The sequence below is a fragment of the Petromyzon marinus genome, chromosome 45, assembly GCF_048934315.1.
Source record: "Petromyzon marinus isolate PM22_M1 ecotype Great Lakes invasive population chromosome 45, UKy_Petmar_22M1.pri1.0, whole genome shotgun sequence".
NCBI lineage: Eukaryota > Metazoa > Chordata > Hyperoartia > Petromyzontiformes > Petromyzontidae > Petromyzon > Petromyzon marinus.
The window spans coordinates 6,728,054-6,752,009 of NC_133711.1; the positions used below are offsets into that span (position 1 = coordinate 6,728,054).

At 51.8% G+C, this 23,956-nt stretch overlaps 1 protein-coding gene across 4 annotated transcripts; it reads right to left on the minus strand.

Moving 5' to 3' along the window:
* Positions 1–14,594: 14,594 nt before the first annotated feature.
* On the minus strand, positions 14,595–23,172 carry LOC116952072 (uncharacterized). 4 transcript variants are annotated; one of them, XM_076074064.1, is made up of 3 exons: positions 22,200–23,172; positions 19,997–21,945; positions 14,595–17,080 (listed from the first exon to the last, which is right to left on the minus strand). In XM_076074064.1, exon 3 carries the CDS (start codon positions 16,477–16,479, stop codon positions 15,310–15,312), a length of 1,170 nt encoding a protein of 389 aa, XP_075930179.1. In that variant the 5' UTR covers positions 16,480–17,080; positions 19,997–21,945; positions 22,200–23,172; the 3' UTR covers positions 14,595–15,309. The 4 variants fall into 4 exon arrangements, with proteins under 4 accessions (XP_075930179.1, XP_075930180.1, XP_075930178.1 ...); XM_076074065.1 differs by adding an exon at positions 19,594–19,829 and having other exon boundaries at positions 19,997–23,172; XM_076074063.1 differs by having other exon boundaries at positions 19,997–23,172.
* Positions 23,173–23,956: the final 784 nt, after the last annotated feature.

Here is a 23,956-nt window from a genome sequence, read left to right on the forward strand (position 1 = left end):
GGCCACAAATGATGGCTAAACGAAGTGGGCTTATCATCATCATCATCATCGTGTGTACATTTAAAGCAGCCAGGCACTCTAAACGTGTGATGTTGATTCTAAACGTGGAGGGAATAACTGGAGGACCCGGAGAAAAATCCACGCGACCATGGGGTGAGAGAGAGACACCGCAACCTCCAAATACACAGCAGCAGGAGTCAGGGTCGGGATCGAACCCACGACCTCCTGCACACCAGGCGAGGTAGTTAACATCTCATAGCCACCCTGATGATGATGAGAGAGAAAGACACTGCAAAGTCCAAATACATACAGCAGGCATCGTCAGGGTCGGGATCGAACCCACAACCTCCTGCACACCATGCGAGGTAGTTAACATCTCCTAGCCACCGTGACGCCCCCGTTGAGAGGAATCTTCACTTCACACGAACCCATGGGCGCGGGCGGTGTCGGGCCGTGGTGGGTGGGTGGGGGTTGACGGATCACGCAGTGATTGAGCCACGATTTCCCCGAGTCGCCCACGCATCAACAACAAAAAACAGGGAAAGAGAATCAGTACATTGCAGTGCAGCAAGTAGGTTCCTTGACATTTTTGTTTTATCTCTGCTGAGGTTGCACCTTATCTGCTTCGCGCACGCTGCTGGCTTCCTCCCCCCATACGCAACAAGCGACACGAGAGAGAGAGAGAAACGAGAAGACGATGCCACTCTTCACGCACAATTGCCCAACGTGCCAACAAGGACACCGAGAAGGGTCCTCTTGAACGTCGTGCGCACACGCGAGTGAAACACACACGCTCTTTGGCTGTACAGCTCACACGCGTACACACACACACACACGTGTGCACATGAGTGTACGCGTGTGTGGGGTGGTGAAGTATGGGCGGGGGTTTAGGTAGGGAGAAAGCGCGATTTGGTGACGCTACAGCAGCTACTACTGCTGCTACTGCTGCCGCTGCTGTTGTCACTGCAGATACTGATGTTGCAGCTACTGCTGATGGGGCAGGTGTTGCAGCTAGTGCTGCTTGTCCACCGGTTGCCAACGCAGTAGCTAGTGCAGCAGGAGCTAGTGCAGCAGGAGCTGCACTAGCTACTGCGTTGGCAACGGATGGACACTCACAGTCAATAATCGCAACGACAAATCAACACGCTCAGTGTCAATAACACTGAGTTTGTGTGGGCTTAACAGATGGAAAAACATGTATATATTCTAGACGACGTTTCGGGCAATCGCACTTTCTGCGTTGTGCTTTTATGTGTTTGGAAGAAGGGCAATTGCCCGAAACGTCGCCAGTGTTTATGACGATGGTGTGTTGCCGTTTTATTTTTCTCGTCGTTGTTAATTTTGCGTGTTTAAGAGTGCTGTTTGTTCCAGGCCGCGTGGTGTTGTACTCAGAAATCGTGATATTTTAACAAAGACAAAGATCCTCCGTATAGCTTCAGCAGACTTTTTTTTAGGGCAAGTGCTGTTAGCGAGCACCTACGAAGGCCGGAACGGTACACGAGGGGGCGGGTTGGCATCACCACACCCGACCACCTTTGTCTTCCCAGTGACAGACATTCACACACCGCAGCAGGTACTCATATGAGGCTGAGTCGACCTAGGGGAGGCCCAGGACCGGTTCAAATAATCGTCACTGCTGTTGCCCGTGAGCGGGAATCGAACCCCGGGTCGCTAGGTTCGTAGCGCAAACCGCTAACCACTACACTCCCGCTCCCCTACACAACCGCCATTCGCTACTAAGTAGGGGTGACGTCACCACGACGCTTGTGCCAGGCCATGTGCACCTTGAGGCCACGTGAAGTGTTGAACGCCCGCTGGCAGGAGGTCACGGGGCAGACCCAAGTGCCACGGGTCGACTGATTAAAATGACTGAGATGACTGGCTGATGCACCACCTGTGCCCCCTACTGTGCCAAACTGCTGTGCTTTAGCCACCCGGCGCTCCGCTCGTTATTGTGAGCGTCGCTCCTCCGCCCTCCGTTGTTGTTGGAGGGCGACTGCCTCCAACTGCCTAGTAGCATCCTTCACGAGCCTCCTCCACAGAGGCCGATCTTGACACCGCTGGTACCAGTCATCGGCAATTCCACTCAACTCCACGGCCTCCTGTACCACATCACTCCATCTCTTCTCTAGCCCGTGCCGCGCCCGTTTAGCCCCCTCGATCCGGCCGAACAAAAGCTGTTTCGGCATGCGGTGGCTGGGCATGTGGGCTACATGACCCAGCCAACGCAGCCTTGCCTGCCGGAGGAGCTCACCGATTGGACCTTGCCCAGATCTTTCAAGGATTCGTGAGCTCCTCACACAATCCAGCCTGGTTAAACCCAGGATGGATCGCAGGCAGGCTAGCCTAAATGTTTCTAACCGGCGAAGATGTTCCATTAGGGGGGTCCACGTTTCGCAAGCATAGAGAAGGGAGGGAATGACCGTGGCCGAGAAGACCTGAAGCTTAGTGCGGAGGGACAGACCAGGTAGCTTCCACACAGCGTTACGCAACCGATGAAAATATATTGCCGCTCAACTGATTCGGAGTGAGACCTCTGCTGTTAAACTGGAGCCGGTCATAAGCACACTGCCCAGGTATGGGAAACTCTCCACTCTCTCCACAACTTCCCCATCACCGATTGGGAGTTGTGGGGGTGGAGTGTCCGATGGTACAAAATACCCAGGCAGGTGCTTAGGTTTGGTGGGGCTGATGGTAAGGCCCCATCTCTTAGTGGCACGCTCCAGTCTCAGCAGCAGCGTCTCCAATTCCTCCTCTGAAAGAGCAGCTATTACCAAATCATCGGCATACATAACGTGGTTGAGCAATAGGGAGCCATCCCTTGACCGCACCCGGGCATCGATCAGCCTCCCATTATATCTGTACCAAATGGAGATTCCCCTGGTACAGCTATTGAAGGCTTCACGAACTACGTGGTCAAAATAGATGTTATATAATGTGGGAGCCAGAGGACATCCCTGTCGCACCCCAAGGTGCACAGGGAATGGCTCTGACTCCCGGCCACGTAGTTTTACCCGGGCCCGTTCACCATCATGAAGGTCCTTAATGATCGTAAGCAGAGGGTCAGGGACTCCAAAAGCACGAAGAACAACCCAGAGCCCAGGCCTACTGATGGTATCATAGTCCTTGACCAGGTCAATAAAGCAGAGATGTAGGTCTTGCTGGAATTCCCTACACCTCTGCTGTAGCAGACGGACAGAAAATATGGCATCTGTGCAGGACCGCCCTTTCCTGAAACTGCATTGGGGCTCCGCAAGCCTCTCCTCAGCGTGCCTGGCAAGGCGATGTTGAATAATCCTTGCCAGGACCTTTCCCGGCACACTGAGGAGTGAAATGCCCCTGTTGTTGTTACAGTCTGTGCGGTCTCCCTTCTTAAAGAGGGGGACCACCAGGGCATCCTTCCAATCCTGCGGAACCCGTGCAGTGGTCCAAACTGTTGTTATGATGTTATATAGGGCAGTCTGTGCACAAACGCCACCCTCCCTCAGCATTTCGCTTGGGAGATCATCTCTGCCCGGTGCCTTTCCTGGTCTCAGACTCCGGATCACCTTCAGTACTTCCTCAACAGATGGCACCTCAGCCAGCCACTCACAGGAGGTGACTTCCTCCAATATTTGATGCAGCGCAGCCTCAGCAGGGTCATCTCCACTTTGTGCCACGATGTTTTCCTGGCTGAGGGATTTCCCCTCTCCCAGGACTTCACAGAATTGCTCAGCAAATCTGCAAACCTGTTCCTGGGGGTTGGAGATTGGATCACCGTTTTTTTCCCATAATGATGGTAATAGGTGTGGCGCTGCAGGTTATTTTTTGATGGAGTTAAATAGAGATTTGTGATCGCGGGCCACTGAGGTAGACTCCATCTCCTCAGCAACCAGCGACCACCACCCATCCTTGCAGCGCCTCACGGCTCTCCGAACCTCCGAGCGAAGGCTGCGGTAAGCCTCCTCATTATCTGATGCGGGATATTGTAGCCGATGACAGTGGACCTGTCGCTTTTTCTCAACTATCCTGAACACCTCCTCTGACAGCCAGGGTCTCTGGGGAGGTCTGGACCGCGTACCCAAAGCGGCCATTGCAGCTGCATGAGTCACAGTCCTAAACCTCGCCCATTTACCCTCGACATCAGGAGGAGTGGGAGACGATGCCAATCCCAGCCGCAAGCGATGATGAAATTCTCTCTTGCAACTTTCATCAGATACCTGAGACCAGGCCACTTTAGGTTGAAATGGGGTCCTGGGTGTACAACCACCGCCGGAGTGGAATAATTGCAGGCGCATCTTACAGATGAGTAGTCGACGGTCAGAGGGCAGATCAGCTCCACGATAGGTCCTGGTGTCAAGGACATGGGCTCGCACCCGCTGGTCCGTCACTATGTAGTCCAGCAGATGTTCTTACTTGGACCCGGCATGCATCCATGATGTTGTGTGGATGCGCCGATGCCGGAACAGCGTGTTGGTAATTACAAGCCCATGGGCTGCACAAAAATCTAGCAGCCTCCTACCATTGTTATTGAGCTGATCTGGCCCATGCCCTCCAATAACTCCAGACCAGGCGCCAGCATCATGACCAACTCGGGCATTGAAGTAACCCAACAAGATGACTCTATTCCGAGGGGCCACTTTAGCCAGCACCTGTGACAGGTCACAGAAGCCATCTGACTCATCAGCTTTGCCTGCATCCCTCCACGGATGTTCGTCTTCGGTGGGGGTATAAGTAACCACGACCATCACTCCTCGCCTCCGGTTGATGGGAAGGCGAGCCCAAAGGGGCTTACAGCTTCCCACACCTCACAGCAACTTCGTGCGGCCATTCCACATGGCCGCACGAAGTTGCTTTTCGTTGTTTCTGGAGGAGCCCCGAGGGTAGGGATTCAATCTCCTGGCTCCGCCAATTGGGGTTTAGCCAGGAGACGTCTCCCCTACATACAAAGACAAAGATCCCCCGTATAGCCTTAACATACTGTAGGGGCAAGTGCTGTTAGCGAGCTCCTATGAAGGCCGGAACGGTACACGAGGGGGTGGGTGGCCAGCACCACGCCCGACCGCCTTTGTCTCCCTAGTGGCGATATTTACACACCGCACCAGGTACTCATTTGAGGCTGAGTCGACCTAGGGGAGGCCCGGGACCGGTTCAGATAATCGTCACTGGTGTTGGCCGTGAGCTGGAATCGAACCCGGGTCGCCAGGTTCATAGCGCAGCGCGCTAACCGCTACACTACCGCTCCCTACATACACACACACAGACAAACACACACGCTACTCTCGTCTTCGTTTCCGTCCAATCACGCATCGTTCTAACCTAGTCCCTAGTCCCCCCCCCTCCAACGCCACACGCTCACTCCCTGTTCCTCCCGTGAGTGAGAGCGCTCACTCCAGTAAGGGTGTGTGTATTTACTCGAGCCCCTGGTGTGCCCTCCCTCCGCTGAATACACACAACGCCGAGTGCCAACACGGGGGGAAGGGGTGTGGGGGATTTGGGAAGGCGGCTGTCGCCAGCCGCTCACTTCGCGTGTCTCAGCGCCGCGTGTCCGGCACGCACGCGGCGCGATATACTCGCCCCGCCTAAACATTTGATCCATCCGCTCTTAAGAGATGGGGGGAGGGGGGGCCTTCATGATGTCTGGCAGTTCACAGGCATTGGTTCCAGCAATCCTGATGAGATGCCGAATGTCAAAAACGGTGCAGAATTTTTTTTTTGGTTCGTCTTGAACGAATGGTAAAAGCAAGACTGACACTGCTGATGAGACACTGGATGTCAAAACCGGTACAGAGTTCGTTTTGCTTGTGTTGCACTACTGGGAGAAGCAAGGCTTACACTGCTGATGAGACACTGGATGTCAAAACCGGTACAGAGTTCGTTTTGCTTGTGTTGCACTACTGGGAGAAGCAAGGCTGACACTGCTGATGAGACACTGGATGTCAAAACCGGTACAGAGTTCGTTTTGCTTGTGTTGCACTAATGGGAGAAGCAAGGCTGACACGGCTGATGAGACATTGGATGTCAAAACCGGTACAGAGTTCGTTTCGTTTGTGTTGCACTAATGGGAGAAGCAAAACTGACACTGCTGATGAGACACTGGATGTCAAAATCGGTAGAGAGTTCGTTTTGCTTGTGTTGCACTAATGGGAGAAGCAAGACTGGCACTGCTGATGAGACACTGGATGTCAAAACCGGTACAGAGTTCGTTTTGCTTGTGTTGCACTACTGGGAGAAGCAAGGCTGACACTGCTGATGAGACACTGGCTGTCAAAACCGGTAGAGAGTTCGTTTTTTGGTCGTCTTGACGCAATGCTGCTCACATTCACGCACTCCCACAATCTAAAGCCATGTGTGCAGCTGGTGGCTTGCGCAAGATACACTTTGATGTCGTTAAGTGGGCAAGATTATACGTGAAGCAGACAGACGCCTGCTGATTTATTACGTTACCTTCATTGAAACCATTTCCTCCCTTGCACGTCGCAGAATCAGCATCTGCATGCATCCTGCAGGGGAAATCCGATGAGCTATAAAGCTCTTTGTATATCGTCTTTGATTTCCCGTAGGGGCAACGGGGGTCGGCGAGTTACAACAACAACAACAACCAATGCAGAACAACAACAACAACAACAAAAATAGAGAGACGGTAAGCAAGCCACTATAAATAAATACACATAAATAAAGTTTCTAAGTTACGAATTGCGTAAGTACACGCGTTGCATTCCGCATACGTTAATCCCACGTCTCAGACAGCCTTCGTGATAACACCTCGAGTGTAATTTCTTGACTTACACAGGGTGGGGGGGAGTTGTTAACTTCCTTGCCTGGTATACATTTATCAACAATTAATAACAAAAACAACAACCACGAAACACGCCCGTCAGTAACACTGTGTAGACTCATTCATGAACACTGCAGGAATCTCCGCAGATGTCCAGCAGACTTTACAAGATACATTTTGGGTAATGAGACGCAATCTTCCTCGCTTGATACGCAATGAGGACGTCGATTTGATCCCAACCCTGACGATGCCTGTATATTTGGAGTATAAATCGGTCGTTCATTACGTGTGGTGCGTATGCCCAAACCCGTGTGTGTGTGTGTAATGGTGTGTGTACCTGGTGTGGTGTGAAAACATCGCCACTGGGGAGACAAAGGCGGCCGGGCGTGGTGCTAGCCATCCACCCCCTCGTGTGCCGTGCCGGCCTGCATAGGTGCTCGCTAACAGCATTTGCCCCAACAGTCTGTTAAGGCTACACGGGGAATCGTTTTCTTTGTTGCGTTGGGTGTTTCCACCGTGATATTTGTTAGAAAATAGTGCTGGGTGGTATACCAGCCTCTTGCCTGTGTGTGTGTAGTCACTAACCTAACTACACACACACACAGGTGTGTAACTACACACAGACACAGGTGGTGCATCTACAGTAGATGCCAATCATCTCGTTCGGTCAACCCATGACACTTGCCTCTGTCCCGTCACCTCCTCCTCCTACACCTAGCCTGGCACAGCAGTCAACCCATGGCACCTGCCTCTGTCCAGTCACCTCATCCTCCTGCACCTAGCCTGGCACAGCAATCAACCCATGGCACCTGCCTCTGTCCCGTCACCTCCTCCTCCTACACCTAGCCTGGCACAGCAATCAACCCATGGCACCTGCCTCTGTCCAGTCACCTCCTCCTCCTGCACCTAGCCTGGCACAGCAATCAACCCATGGCACCTGCCTCTGTCCAGTCACCTCCTCCTCCTGCACCTAGCCTGGCACAGCAATCAACCCATGGCACCTGCCTCTGTCCAGTCACCTCCTCCTCCTGCACCTAGCCTGGCACAGCAATCAACCCATGGCACCTGCCTCTGTCCAGTCACCTCCTCCTCCTGCACCTAGCCTGGCACAGCAATCAACCCATGGCACCTGCCTCTGTCCAGTCACCTCCTCCTCCTGCACCTAGCCTGGCACAGCAGTCAACCCATGGCACCGGACCTCCAGCCAGCGCGCCTTCGACACTTCACGCCGCCGCAAAAATGCACCTAGCTTGGTACAAGCGCCGTGGCGACGTCACCGCCACTTTGTGGTGAACGGCGGTTGTTGTTGTTGTTGTTGTGCGCCACTTAAAGATGAATGTAATTCATTAACATTAATATTTAAATACGGATATTCGGGCGTGGCGATATTAACAAGGCCGTGGTTGTTGCATGGCGAAGTTGGCAGGGAGGGTGATGGAGGGGAGGGGGTGATGGAGGGTGGGGGATGGAGGGGAGGGGGTGATGGAGGGGGTGGGGTTGATGAAGAGGCGGGGGTGATGGAGGGGGAGGGGTTGGGGGGGGAGAATTAAACAAGGAGCCACCTCATCTCGTCCGACTGCGCGTGCTTCCACTTAGTGGAAAATTACTTAATTGGCGGAATCAGTACCAGGGAGCGAGAAAGCCCACAGTTTACACTCTGCACTCCTCACCCACCCACCCACTCACCCCCACGCTCACGTATTCACGTCCCTCTTTCAGCCACCCACTGCTAGCTGGTCACTCTCTACTCAAAACGTTTGGGCTGCCCATCGAACAAAGACGGAGGTCACCGCATGATCGCGCGGTGCTTTCAGATGCGGCCGTCTGGAACGCTCTTCCTTCCGATGTTAGGAAGCCACTGGAAGATACGCCTCTTTTAAATGATCGCCTTGGTTGTAAACTCATTTCGTTAGCAAATGCTTGTTGTGGTTAAGTTTGTTGTCCTTCACCCGCACCGCCGATTAGCACGGTTGGCTACGTACGGTGCGAAAGAAGTTCAACATACATACGCTACTCGTTCACCCAATCATCCACTCACTCGTCCATTCGCTCGCTCACTCACCCTCTCATTCACATTATCTCAACCATTCACCCACTAACTCACTTGCTCGCTCATTAACGCTCTCACACTCCCCCCACTCACTATCGCTCAATCACGCTCCCAAAACACCAACTCGCTCATTCACCCTCCCATTCACCCTCTCATTCATCCTCATTCACCCTCCCATTCAACCTCTCATTCACCCTCCCATTCACCCTCTCATTCACCCTCTCATTCACTCTCTCATTCACCCTCCCATTCACCCTCTCATTCACCCTCTCATTCACCCTCCTATGCACTCTCTCATTCACCCTCCCATTCACCCTCCCATTCACCCTCTCATTCACCCTCCTATGCACCCTCACATTCACCCTCACATTCACCCTCCCATTCACCCTCTCATTCACCCTCTCATTCACCCTCTCATTAACCCTCTCATTCACCCTCTCATTCACCCTCCCATTCACCCTCTCATTCACCCTCCCATTCACCCTCTCATTCACCCTCCCATTCATCCTCTCATTCACTCACTCACCTAGTAGCCCACTCGATCGCTCACCCGCTCGGCATCTCCCTCTGTGCGAAGTGGTAGTCTGTGTGTGAGCGTGTGCTCGAGCGAGTGGTGTATTAGGCCGTGTGAGTGGTGCTCGCTAACAGCACTTGCCTCAACAGTCTGTCGAGGCTATACGGGGGATCTTTGTCTTTGTTTCGTGTGTTTGAGTGGGGAGCGGTGGCTCAGTGGTTAGCGCGCTCCACTACGAACCTGGCGATTCCCGCTGCTGGTGAACGCCAGTTACGATTATATAAACCGGCACTGGGCATCCCCTAGGTAGATTCGGCCTCAAATGAGTACTCGGTGCGGTCTCTAAACATACTCACTGGGGAGACAAAGGCGGCCGGGCGTGGTGCTGGCCACCCACCCTCCCCGTTTGCCGTGCCGGTATTCATAGGTGCTCACTAACAACAGTGTTACAAGTAGACATTATTCATATAATTATTGTATATCCGCATTAGCTTAAATGATCACCGTCTTGAATATATGGAATCAAATTAAGTTTGTCGATACTGATGCATACCTTAATATTCAGTAAATTCCCCCCCCCCACCCCCATGGTATCACGATTATTACTATTGGTCTCGCATCGTCACGTGACAAAGAATGCATTCCGATATCTCGCGGTGTGACGGCCCGCGGGAAGTAGCTATCACAGAGCTACCTCTGAGACCGCCTATTCCTTAAGTGACCTCTGATCGACTCGGAATGGTCCACGGAAGTGGATGTCAAAGAGCTACCTCTGAGATCCTTTCTTCTTCACGGTGACCTCCTTGGAGTCGACCCTGCACGCCGCTACGAGAGAAGAGCCGTTTGTGTTCCATTCATTGCGTAAATAAACAACATTTACAAGAGGCCAAAAGCAGCGTTGTTTTAATAGTATAACAATACAGTATTACGGACAATAATAATATATAGCCCCTTGGTCAATCCACTGCTCGATGGAGGCCTCCCTCCCTCCCCCACCCCTCTATGCCGCGTCGGTCACGCGGGGGGGGGGGGGGGGTTGTTTGACCATACTTCACCGCGCCGGTCACTGCGGCTTCGTGAAAGGAGGAGGCCCGAAATAGACTCAAGCACGGGCACTAATATCACTCGCAAGCCACTGATGTTAGCCGTGACCGGGGAATCGAACCGGAGTTGACAGGTTCAGAGCGCAAGCATCGCTAACCGCAGCGCCACCATTCGCACCCCCACCCCCTCCCGCCCCCCATCATTCCCCATCACGGGGTCTAACCGAGGCGCGGCTAACCGGGTGGCGAGCGATACACCTGTGGCACGGTTGGTTGCCGAGGTCTACATAAATAAGCAGCAAAGGACCTTTAAAAGAAAACACACACACACACAAAAACCGGAACCAAGTATAAGGCAACGTGTAAAAAAAAATCTGAACGCAAATATTGCGCGAGAATCGATACTCGAACTCTTTCCACTGAAAACCCACCTCTCGAAATCCGTTTAAATGAACTCGGATTTTCTCAAATCACGAATCCCATTTTCCGCCGGCTTGCGGGTTTCCAGCGTAATGATAATAAACTTAAGAAGAAGCTGATGATGTCCTTCTCAATATATAAAAAAAACAACGCATTCGTGGGGGGCAAAGGGGGGTTATTTACAAGATGAAATGTGTTTGCGTTAAACAGTGAAAGATGTATTTTGTACGCGCGTGTGTGTGTGTACGTGTCCTTAGTAGGTCAACTCAGCCTCAAATGAGTACCTGGTGCGGTGTGTAAACATCGCTGCTGGGGAGACAGAGGCGGCCCGGTGTGGTGTAGGCCACCCACCCCCACGTGTGCCCTTCCGGCCTTCATAGGTGCTGCTTACTCGCTAACAGCACTTGCCCCAAACAGTCCGCTAAGGCTACACGGGGGATCTTTGTCCGTGTGTGTGTCACGGTTTTCGCAATCGTGGTATGAACCCGGCGATCCGAGTTCAATTTTGGCTCACGACCACATAATAGCGGCGAATGTCTGGACCGATCCTTGAGCCTTGTGTGATGTGTATTAAACATTAGCCCTAGGAAGACAAAGGCGGCCGGGCGTGGTGCTGGCCACCCACCACCTCGTGTGCCCTTCCTGCCTTCATTGGTGCGACTCGCGAACTGCACTTGCCCCAACAATTTGTCAAATGTTACACGGGGGATCTTTGTCATTGTGGTTGTACGTCTGCGTCTATGTACTGCAGTATGTATATCTGTGTAAGATATGCACGTGTGTATTCATATATACATTATATCATTTGCGTATGTACAGTCAAAACTCAAACGAAATGTGAAACAATCTCGAATAACTAACTCAAGGAAACACGCTTGTAAAAGATTACAATAAACCAATACAAACGCACCTAAAACAAGCAACATCTGACATATGTCTCACGTATTCAACTGTAGTATTCGTCTGCCAGGCGGCACCACCAATATACCAACCGTACAAAATTTGGGGCATCCCCTAGGTCGACTCAGCCTTAAAATGTCCGTAGCGGCTACGTAGCCACAGACGACTAACTCCAGTCTATCGGTGACCAGTCATCTTTGCTGTAAATTGCAAACATTTTACAAATACCGAGTGGCTATTTTATGATTGTATTATCATTTATCAAAATAAGATACCTCTGTAGAAGATTAAACATCAGGGGAATCCACCACTTCCGTGCAAAAAAACATAAGTAGTTTGAACTGCGATTCAAAGACGATACAAATCAATTACCGTATTGTCCAGAATATAAAACGATGCCAATCAATGATCGTATTATCTATAATATAATATGATCGGAATAAATTACCGTATATCTCCGGAATATAATGCGATGGAAATCAATTACCGCATATATACATAATATAAGACGATGCGCATCAATTACCGTATTCTCCAAAATGTAATACGATGGGAATCAATTGCCGTATTGTTCAGATATAATACGATGGGAGTAAATTACCACATATCTCCATAATATAATACGATGGGAATCATCTACCGCATTCTCCAGAATATAAGACGATGGAAATCAACTACCGCATTCTCCAGAATATAAGGCGATGGGAATCAACTACCGTATTCTCCAGAATATAAGACGATGGGAATCAGCTACCGTATTCTCCAGAATATAAGACGATGGGAATCAACTACCGCATTCTCCAGAATATAAGGCGATGGGAATCAACTACCGTATTCTCCAGAATATAAGACGATGGGAATCAACTACCGTATTCTCCAGAATATAAGACGCACCAGAAAAGTAAGAAGCTCCCCAAGCTCGTGCCCGGTGTCAAGACATTTGGACAGATCTGGGGACACAAACTCACACTGACGTACAAAGATTCCCCGTATAGCCTTTAACAGACAGTTGGGGCAAGTGCCGATAGCGAGCAGCACCTCTGAAGGCCGGCAGGGCACGCAAAGCAGGTGGTTAGCCAACACCACGCACGGCCGCCTTTGTCTCCCCAAGTGGCGATGCTTCCTACACTCCGCACCGGCTAATCGTTTGAAGGCTGAGTCGAGCTAGGGGAGGCCCAGGACCAATTCCGATGTTCTTCACCGGTGTTGGTGGCCGTTAGCAGGGATCGAATTTGTGTCACCGGGTTCGAAGTGCAGCGCGCTAACCGCTACACCACCGCTCCCCACATCGTCATCATCATCAACCACCACCACCAACGTTGTGCATAGAGCTACATTCTTGCCAGAACAGTCCCATACCCAGTTCTGGGAATTTAAAACAATTATTAGTATTAAAAACCACATCCATCATAGTTTATAAACCTGGCCACAGGGCTGTAGGATGTATATAGGTATACAATAATAATACTAGGATATGTGTAGCTTGTGTCGCTTCTAGTGGTCGTATTTCACGCCGATAGTCCAAACCCTAGGCCAAGCATGACAACATCAAGCCCCAAATTAAGCGTCACGTCCGACGTTTCGCTCCACGTGCCGGGAGCTTCTGCGGCAAGTGAACTCGATGAACTGAACACCGAGGAATTTCTCGAAACAATCTCCCACACCCGGTGCGTGGTGCGAAACGTCGAACATCACGCGACACGACCCCGGAAGGAAAGAAAAAAAAAGCAACCCGCCGGAGCTGTTCCGGCACAACCTCAAAGTAACCCGCAGAGGCGGATTTCGAAATTTCCCAAGAAAGAGGGGAGGGAGGTGGGGTGAGGGCAGTGCCGGATTATCGTAGTATCAAAAGTATCTACATATGTAGTAGCTACAGATGTAGTAGTAGCTACTACTACACATGTAGTAGTAGCTACTACTACAAATATAGTAGTAGCTACTACATACGTAGCTACTACATATGTAGCTACTACATATGTAGCTACTACTACATATGTAGTAGCAGCTACTACTACATATGTAGTAGCAGCTACTACTACATGTGTAGTAGTAGCTACTACTACATGTGTACATATGTAGTAGTAGCTACATATGTAGTAGCAGCTACTACTACATGTGTAGTAGTAGCTACTACTACATGTGTACATATGTAGTAGTAGCTACATATGTAGTAGCTACTACTACACATGTAGTAGTAGCTACTACATGTGTAGCTACTACTACATGTGTAGTAGTAACTGTTACTACATTTGTAGTAGTAGCTACTACATATGCAGCTACTACATATGTACATATGTAGTAGCTACTACTACACATGTAGTAGTAGCTACTACTACTACATGTGTAGTAGTAGTAGCTACATGTGTAGTAGCTATGAGCCCCGCACTTGCAAGGGCCCCGCGCTAAATGCTTCCAAGCTATCAGTTCCGGTTCAATGATTCTGCACTTGCTCTATTACTGTAGTACTATACTGCCTTAAACTTTTACGAACGACTGGGTGTTTAAAGTTAGCGATCTGTCGTATTATCTGGCTCTATAGCAAATGAAAAAAGCGAGTTAAAAGTTTGTGTTTTAATAAATTTAGGGCCCCTTAATGACATATGCTACAGGCCCTGCACTAGCTTAGTCCGGCACTGGGTGAGGGGGGAGACAGCAGTCCCAGAATGCACTGCTTTGTAATTGTGGTCCTCCATTAAACATCTTAATAACCTCTCAGTCTATGGAGATTTTTTTTTCCGGTAGATATCAACAAACGTAGCACATTTCAGGGGTTCAAGGAGGGATGTGTGGGGGAGGAACGGTAAGGAGGCCAGGAGGTCGTGGGTCACCGCCCCATAGCCCCCACATCACCCTCCCCCCCATCCTTCCCCCATCACCCCCAACATCACCCCCATCACTGCCCCCCACCCCTCCATTGCTACCAACATCTTCCCCATCACCTCTCCTATCAGCACCCCCATCATCACCCCCATCATCACCGAGATGCGGCGGTGACTACGCTGCTGAAAAAATATTCAATGTGGCATCATCAGCAGCAGGACGCTCCTGAAAATGAGTCATACGACTCAGTCTGGCTAAATTGTTGGTATTATAATTTCAGCTTATTGATAATATTATGAATGACTTTACCACCAGATTTGTACTACGCGCCACGTGGTTAAGCAAATAAACCCATTGATTTGACTTGACACAACAAAGACAAAGACCTCCCCCCCCCGTATAGCCTTAACAGCCTGTTGTTGTAGCAAGTGCTGTTCGCGAGTAGCACCTACGAAGGCCGGCATGGCACTCGATGGGGGTGGGTGGCCAGCACAACGCCCGGCCGCCTTTGCCTCCCCAAGTGGCGACGTTTGCACACCGCACCGGGAGCTCATTTGAGGCTGAGTCAACCTACGGGAGGCCCCAACACCCGGTTCAAACGTTCGCCGCCGCTGTAGCGGGCCGCGGCCGGGGTCGAATTCGGGTCGCTGAGATGGCACCGTGCCGCGGCACGACCGCCCGTCCCCTCCCCGTGATACCACCACCACCACCGCCGCCACCGCTCCCCATCGATCTCCCATCCCCATCTCTCTCTCTCACTCTCTCGCTCCAACCACGACGTCCAGCAACCGCCCGCTCACTGCCCCTAGTGCTGCTGCTGCTGCAGGACACCGCCGCCGCCTGCGATCGCGCTGACAGCTCCGACCGGCCCGGGGGTGCCACCGCCTCCGCCTGCTGCCTCCGAGGAGTGCTTGAAGATCCCGCGGAGCGCCAGCAGCTCGCGACTCAGCTGCTCCACGCGCAGTGTCAGCCGCTCGTTCTCGGCCGACAGCTCCTGCACGCGGCGCTGCGCCTCGGCTGATCGACGCTTCGCCTTGTCGCGCGACTTGCGCACAGCGATGTTGTTGCGCTCCCGTCGCAGGCGATACTCGACGCTCGCCTTGTCCACCGCCTTCTTGCCGCTCTTGGCCCGCGCCGCCACCGCCGCTGCCGGCTGCTGCTGCTGCTGATGATGATGCTGATACTGGTGACAGCTCTTGCCGTGATTCGGACCGAGTCCACTCGCAGTCGCTGTCTGCTGCTGCTGCTGATGATGATGATGCTGCTGCTGCTGGTGGTGGTGGTGATGTTGGGGGTGCACGTATTCCAAAGCGTGCGCTTGCAGGTGCTGAGCTGCGTCGTTGTAGTCGCTCTGCTGATGGTGCTGCTGGTGAAGATGCTGCTGCTGATGGTGATGGAAGTACAGCGGCTGTATCTGGTTGTACGGAACACCGGCAACCTGGGTTGTCGGGGTTTGGACTCCAGTTTCATCCAACTCGGGAGGTTCAGGCTTGAGTGCTGAAAATCGTGGCGGCGGCGGGAATTGATGCTGCTGCTGCTGCTGATGATGATTGTGCTGCAGCTGATGATGGTGGTGACCGTGGTGGTGATGTCCCTGGAGAGGCTGTTGCTTGTCCGAGTATCTCTGCCCAACGCCGATGTGATGGGCGGTCCCGTACTGGTCCGCGTTTCTCCCTTCCTTGTAAAATAAATCGTTAAAGAGTTCCCGCTCTGTCAGCTGTTGTTCCGTGGTGACGGCGCTCACTCCCTCTGCGCTGCTGCTCGTGTTGTTGCTGCTGCTGCCGCTGCTGCTGCTGCTAGTGGCGGAGCCGTTGTTGTTGTTGTTACTGTTGTTGTTGATGTAGCGACTCAAATCGATAGAGCTCTCGTGCTCATACATTTCACCCAGGTCTGGAGTCGAACCCTCGAAAAGTCCGGCCTGCAGCTTGGCGGTCTGTTGCCTCTCGTGCAGGTCATAGAAGTTGCCCACCTCCATTGCCAGAGGGCGGTGGTGGTGGAGGTGGTGGTCGTGGAAGTGGTGATGGAGATGGTGGTGGTGGAGATGGTGGTGGAGAAGGTGGTGGTGGAGATGGTGGTGGTGGAGATGGTAGTGGTGGTGAAGGTGGTGATGATGGTGAAGGTGGTGGTGGAGAAGGTGGTGGTAGAGATGGAGGTGGTGGTGGAGATGGTGGTGAAGGTGGTGGTGGAGAAAGTTGTGGTGGAGATGGTGGTGGTGGTAGAGAAGGTGGTGGTGGTGGTGGAGATGGCGGTGGTGGTGGAGGTGGTGGTGGTGGTGGTCGTGGAAGTGGTGATGGCGATGGAGATGGTGGTGGAGATGGTGGAGAAGGTGGTGGTGGTGGTGGAGATGGTGGTGGAGAAGGTGGTGGAGATGGTGGTGAAGGTGTTGGTGGAGAAGGTGGTGGTGGAGATGGAGATGGTGGTGGTGGAGATGGTGGTGGAGAAGGTGGTGAAGGTGGTGGAGAAGGTGGTGGTGGGTAGAGATGGTGGTGAAGGTGGTGGTGGTGGTGGTGAAGGTGGTGATGGAGGGAGGCGGTAATGTCAGAGTCTTCTCAAGTGCCCCTCGGCTTGGACGAACACTTGGGAACACGAAGAGACCGAGAAACATCAACAGAGTTAGCAAGGATGTAGAATAACGTCGGGCAATTTGTGTGTTTGAATTCCAGTGGGTGGGTGGGTGGGAGGGTGAGTGGGTAAATGATTGAGTGAGACCATCAGTGATTGAGTGAGTTCAAGTTATTTTAGTGTAACCAGGTGAGCAGTCAAGAGACCAGGACGAGTCTCATTTGCAAGAGTGGGCGAGTGAGCGAGTGAGGGAGAAATTGAATGAGTGCGCGAGTGTGGTGAGTGAGATGGTGGGTGAGTGAATGATTGAGTGTGTGAATGAGTGAGTGAGATGGTGGGTGAGTGAATCAATGAGTGAGTGTGTGAATGAGTGGTTTAGTGAGATGGTGGGTGAGTGAATGAATGTGTGAGTGTGTGAATGAGTGGTTGAGTGAGATGGTGGGTGAGTGAATGAATTATTGAGTGGGTTATTGAGTGTGTGAATGAGTGAGTGAGATGGTGGGTTAGTGAACGAATGAGAGAGTGTGTGAATGAGTGGTTGAGTGAGATGGTGGGTGAGTGAATGGATTATTGAGTGGGTGATTGAGTGTGTGATTGAGCGGGTGAGTAAGATGGTCGGTGAGTGACTGCATGATTTAGTGACGATTGAGTGTGTGAATGAATAAGTGAGATGGTGGGTGAGTGAATTAATGATTGAGTGAGTGAGTGAGATGGTGGGTGAGTGAATTAATGATTGAATGAATGAGTGAGTGTGTGAATGAGTGATTGACTGAGATGGTGGGTGAGTGAATGAATGATTGAGTGAGTGATTGAGTGTATGAATGAGTGAGTGAGATGGTTGGTGAGTGAATGAGTGATTGAGTGGGTGATTGAGTGTGTGAATGAAATGGTGGGTGAGTGAATGAATGATTGAGTGAATGAATGAGTGTGTGAATGAGTGGTTGAGTGAGATTGTGGGTGAGTGAGATGGTGGGTGAGTGAATGAGTGAGTATGTGAATGAGTGGTTGAGTGAGATGGTGGGTGAGTGCATGAATGAATGAGTGGGATAATGAGTGGGCGAGTGAGATGATGGGATGATTGAGTGGGACGTGAGGGAGTTTCAAGTTAACTTTGTGTTAACCGCGTGAGACATCTTGCCAATGAGATGATTGATTTGGGAGTCTCCGTTTGCAACAGTGATTTGGTTCACAGAAATGCCCAGAGCCCGAACGAACCGAGCAAAGCAGATCAACAAGTCGAACAGAAATCATAAACTGCGTTGTCGCGTGCATGCTAATAATCATCATCGAAAGCCAGTGCACAAACACAGATCATCGTCAAATAATAAAGTCCCTGTCGCGCAAGGCGACTCGGGCAAATCACTTTTAGAGTTGCAGTACAGGAGAACGCCTATGTATGTGTTCGTGTGTGTTGAACTTCTTTCGCACCGTACGTAGACGACCGTGCTAATCGGAGGTGCGGGATGATGGCAACGAACATACACACGAAAAAATATTCATAATACAGGGTTTTATTTGTTGGGTTAGATCGCGTAAATATATAAATGTGTCGTTAAACCCGCCACCACCCGACACAGCCAACTAGTGAGGGTTGTCACGTGAACAGAACGTGGCCAATTCGTCACTAGTACAGCAGCACCAGAACATTTACAATCTGTGTACGACATTTCGCCAGTAATTACAACTAGCTTCATCAGGTGACAGCCAGATTTGTGAGCAGTCCACTTTGCAAAAGTACAAAGTGTCCAGAACCACGCCCGGCCGCCTTTGCCTCCTTGATGGCTAATGTTTACACACCGCACGAGGTACTCATTTGATGCTGAGTCGACCTAGGAGAAACCCAGTACCGGTCCAGATAAGCCTCACTGGCTTTGGTGGCCGCGAGCGGGAATCGAACTCGGGTCGCCCGAGTTGGTGGTGCAGCGGTTAGCGCGCTGCGCTAACCACTGCACCACCGCTCCCACCCCCCCTCCCCCCCACAGATAAATATATACACACAGGTACACACACAGGTAAATACACAAAAGGTATACATACACATAAGTACACATACGCAGGTACACACACACAGGTACATACACACAGGTACATAAACACAGGCACATACACATGTACACACACAGGCACAGATACACACATGTACACACACAGATACACACACATGTACACACACAGGCACATATACATTCAAAGGTACACAAAGACAAACATCCCCCGTATAGCCTTCACAGATTATTGGGGCAAGTGCTGTTAGCGAGGACCTTCACAGGTACACATACACACAAGTACACACACACACAGGTACACACACACACACACGTACACACACAGGTACAACAAAAACCGCCATTCGCCACTAAGTGGCGGTGACGTCACCACGACGCTTGTGCCAGGCCATGTGCACCTTGAGGCCACGTGAAGTGTCGAACGCCCGCTGGCAGGAGGTCACGGGGCAGACCCAGGTGCCCCGGGTCGACTGACTGAGATGACTGGCTGATGCACCACCTGTGCCCCCTACTGTGCCAACCTGCTGTGTTTTAGCCACCCGGCGCTCCGCTCGTTGTTGTGAGCGTCGCTCCTCCGCCCTCTGTTGTTGTTGGAGAGCGACTGCCTCCAACTGTCCAGTAGCGTCCTTCACGAGCCTCCTCCACAGAGGCCGATCTTGACACCGCTGGTACCAGTCATCGGCAAGTCCACTCAACTCCACGTCCTCCTGTACCACATCACTCCATCTCTTCTCTAGCCCGTGCCGTGTGTGTGTACCTGTGTGTGTGTGTACACAAGTACACACACACACAGGCACACACACACGTACACACAGGTACACACACACAGGTACACAGACAAATAGGTACACATACACACAAGTACACACACAGGTACACACACAGGTACACACACACACACACAGGTACACATATAATACTCACGCAGGAGGCGAGGAGTAGTCTCCAAGTCCTTCCCCGCTCTCCAGGTGCCAAGTCGCAGCAGCAGAGACCAACACCTGGGTTCCACACCGAACCCAGGCGCATCGAAGTCTTGGCAACCAGCGATCAGTGAGAATCCGCGATTCTGCTAATGCCTATGAGGTTTCTGCTGATAGTGGCTTAACTTCTGCCGCTGCTGATGTGTCTTCTGCTCCTGCTGATATTACTGCTGCTGATGCTGCTGCTGATGATGCTGCTGCTGCTGATGATACAGCTGTGAAGAGCCCAGCTCTCAAACTTCCTCAACACGTATCCGCCCGCTGCTGCTGCTGTTGGCACAACGCTTTATACGTAACATGCGAACCTTGCTACCAAACGTTTCTCTCCGAGCTGTCCTCTGCAGTCTGGTGCTGCTGGTGCTGGTGGTGGTTATTGTTGTTGAACAGCTGATGGTGGTATCACGGTGGCCGTGGTGGTGGTCACTTGGCTCTCCCCCAGAGGCACTGTCAAGGCTCTCCTGGGGAGCTTTGTCTTTGTGGTCACGACTCCTCGTCCAAAAGCGAAGTTAGCGCCTGCACAGGTCTTCTTCTCTCTCTGTGGAGTCTGTGTGTGTGTAGAGAATCAGTGAAAGTCTCTCTCTCTCTCTGTGGAGCCTGTGCGTGTAGAGAATCAGTGAAAGTCTCTCTCTCTGTGGAGTCTCTCTCTCTCTCTCGTCTTCTCCCTGCGTCGCTCGCGTTCGCGTGCGTGAGACGAGGGCTGGGAGGGGATTTGAGTTTGTAGGCTGGACGGTTCGGTGCTAATGGTAGGGTGGGAGGTATAGGGAAGGGTTAGGGGGAGGGAGGGATAGGAGTGGGGAGGGAGTACTGAATGGGTGGTGTGGCTAGCGCAAGTACAGGCGGACACAATGACGAGCTGTTATATTTAAACACGTTATTACGAACAACTAGTTATTAGGACGTGGCTTTTATTTTATTTTTTATACTTATTATCGGGGCACCCAGTGTGTGAACAAGTGGTGTCTCCAACTCTTCTCATCGACTCGATTTCCTTACTGACCTCTTCGTTTTACGACCCGAAACGTCGCCTATTGTATTGTTTCACCCTTTTGAGGCCGCAACGTTATTCACGAACGCTCGCTTTTATTTGTCTTACGTCTATTACAATTTGAATGATTTGGAGCGTATGCATGAAGACGGCAAAGGTTCCCCGTATAGCCTTAACGGACTGTTGGGGGCAAGTGCTGTTAGCGAGCAGCACCTATGAAGGGCGGAACTGTGGCACACGAAGGGGTGGGTGGCCAGCACCACGCCCGGTCGCCTTTGTCTCCCCAGTGGCGATGTTTACGCATCGCAGCAGGTACTCATTTGAGGCTGAGTGGACCTAGGGGAGGCCCAGGACCGGTTCCGATAATCGTCACGGGTGTTGGCCATGAGCGGGAATCGAACTCGGGTCGCCGGATTCGTAGCGCAGCGTAGCGCTAACCGCTGCACCACTTATCCACCCTCCCACCAGCACCACCACCATCACCAAACAACCACCCTCACGACCACCACCACCACCACCGTCATCTTCTTCTTCTTGTTGTCAATCTGTCGACTCCATCTCCCCTCGGCCCACGTTTTCACCAAAATCTGACGGAAGGGAGCGTCCGATAACAGCACGTGGCGTGAGAGGAGGAGGCTGGTGGGGGGGGGGTTAAGATAACACCACCCGCTGGCCCCACGTGTCGTCACATGTTGTTGATGGCCGAGCGGTTTGGGGATGATCCCCGGTGCTGGTGCGGATTCACGAGGCAGACGACGCGACGCAAAGACGCAGCGGGCCCCTGGCTAGCTCCACGGGGGCTCATCAAACCTAATCGAACTTTCCTTACGTGCCGCGACTCGTGCAAAGGACGCCAGGCGAAGTTCTTCACCTCACGACGTGGAGCGACTGACGCAATGTAAACAACACTAGGAACGAAACGTAAAAAAAAAGTGACATCGCGTTATAATGAAAAAAAATGCGTAATAAATACGTAGCAAAAGCGCATAGTTTCTGAATGATTTATATATATTTTAATATGTCGGCGCAACAAATATAAAATAATATCAGCTCGAATTCGGACGCTGGCAAACAAAACGAGATGGTGAACTTTAAAACGAGATGGTGAACTTTAATTGACGGTCATTATTCGTGCTCGTGTTCCGCAGCTGGAGTCTCTTACCTGTCCGTCTCTCTCTCTCTCTCATCTCGTTACATCAACTCAGTCTCTCGCGCTACATCTCCATCGCCCTGACCGCACATCTCTCTCTCTCTCGTGCGCATCTCTCTTCGCCACACCCCTCGTCTCTTGTCCAACGTTTCGCCCGAGATTGGTGCCGGGTGGCTACGTGCGGTGCGAAAGCAGTTCGGCGTCCCAGTGAAGAGATACGCGGCGCTCGCTGGCGACTGACGACTCGAGTTGGTTTGGGTGGCGCAGCAAAAACAAAACTTCTGATGCCCTTGTGGCTTATGCGACGGATGGAGCCGCTTTTTCTTTCCTTCTTCAAATGAGTAACGAGACGAAACAATCTGATAAGTAAGTGGGAAACAAGAATCTAAGCAGACACCGCAGAGATAGCCAGACTGCAAAAGACAAAGATCCCCCGTATAGCATTAACTGACTGTTCGGGGCAAGTGCTGTCAGCGAGTAGACACACGTGGGGGTGGGTGGCCAGCACCACGCCTCCCCAGTGACGATGTTTAAACACCGCACCAGGTACTTAGTTGAGGCTGAGTCGACCTAGGGGACGCCCAGGACAGGTTCAGACAATCGTCACTGGGTGTTGGCCGTGAGCGGGAATCGAACTCGGGGCGCCGGGTTCGTAGCGCAGAGCGCTAACCGCTACACCACCGCTACACACTAGCCAGCATGCAAAGACAAAGATCCCCCGTGTAGCCTGCACAGCCTGCTGGGGCAAGTGCTATCAGCGTAGCACCGATGAAGTTCAGACACGGCGCGCTGGTGTTGTAGGATAGCCGGCACAACGCACGGAATATTGTTCGTAAGGTTACAGAGCGCACGGTGAAAATCTCGTGGTAGTGCTTTACGCCGATAAATTCCGACTTCGTGCCAGCGTATCGAGCAGCGTTGCAGTATAGACTGTACACCTGTATAAAGAAACAAAGGTAAAGATCCCCCTCATAGCCTAACTTTTTTTAAAGAGCAAGTGCTGTTAGCGAGCACCTATGCGGGCCGGCACGGCACACGTGGGGGTGGGTGGCCAGCACCACGCGCGGCCGCCTTTGTCTCCCCAGTGGCGATGTTTACACACTGCACCCATCATGTTCTCATTTGAGGCTGAGTCGACCTTGGGGTAGGGGCACGTGACGGTTTCAGATAATCGTCAACGATGTTGGCCGTGAGCGGAAATCGAACTCGGGTCGCCGGGTTCATAGCGCAGCGTGTTAACCGTTGCGCTCCCATAAACACACACCCACGCAGACGTGCACACACACGCGTGTACACACACACACACGTGTACCTACACACACACGTGTACACACACACACGTGTACATACACTCACACGCGTGTACACATACACGTGTACATATACACACACGCGCGTGTGTGTATATGTACACGTGCACACACACGCGTGTACACACACACACGTGCACATACACTCACACGCATGTACACACACGTGTACATACACTCGCACGCGTGTACACACACACGTGTACATACACTCACACGCGTGTACACACACACACGTGTACATACACTCACACGCGTGTACACACACACGTGTACATATACACACGCGCATGTGTGTACATGTACACGTGCACACACGTGTACATACACTCACACACGTGTACATACACTCACACGCGGGTACACACTCTCACATGTGCACACACACACGCGTGCGCACACACACACACACACTCGTGTACACGCTATTCTAGTTGAACATTAATACTGAAACTCTGC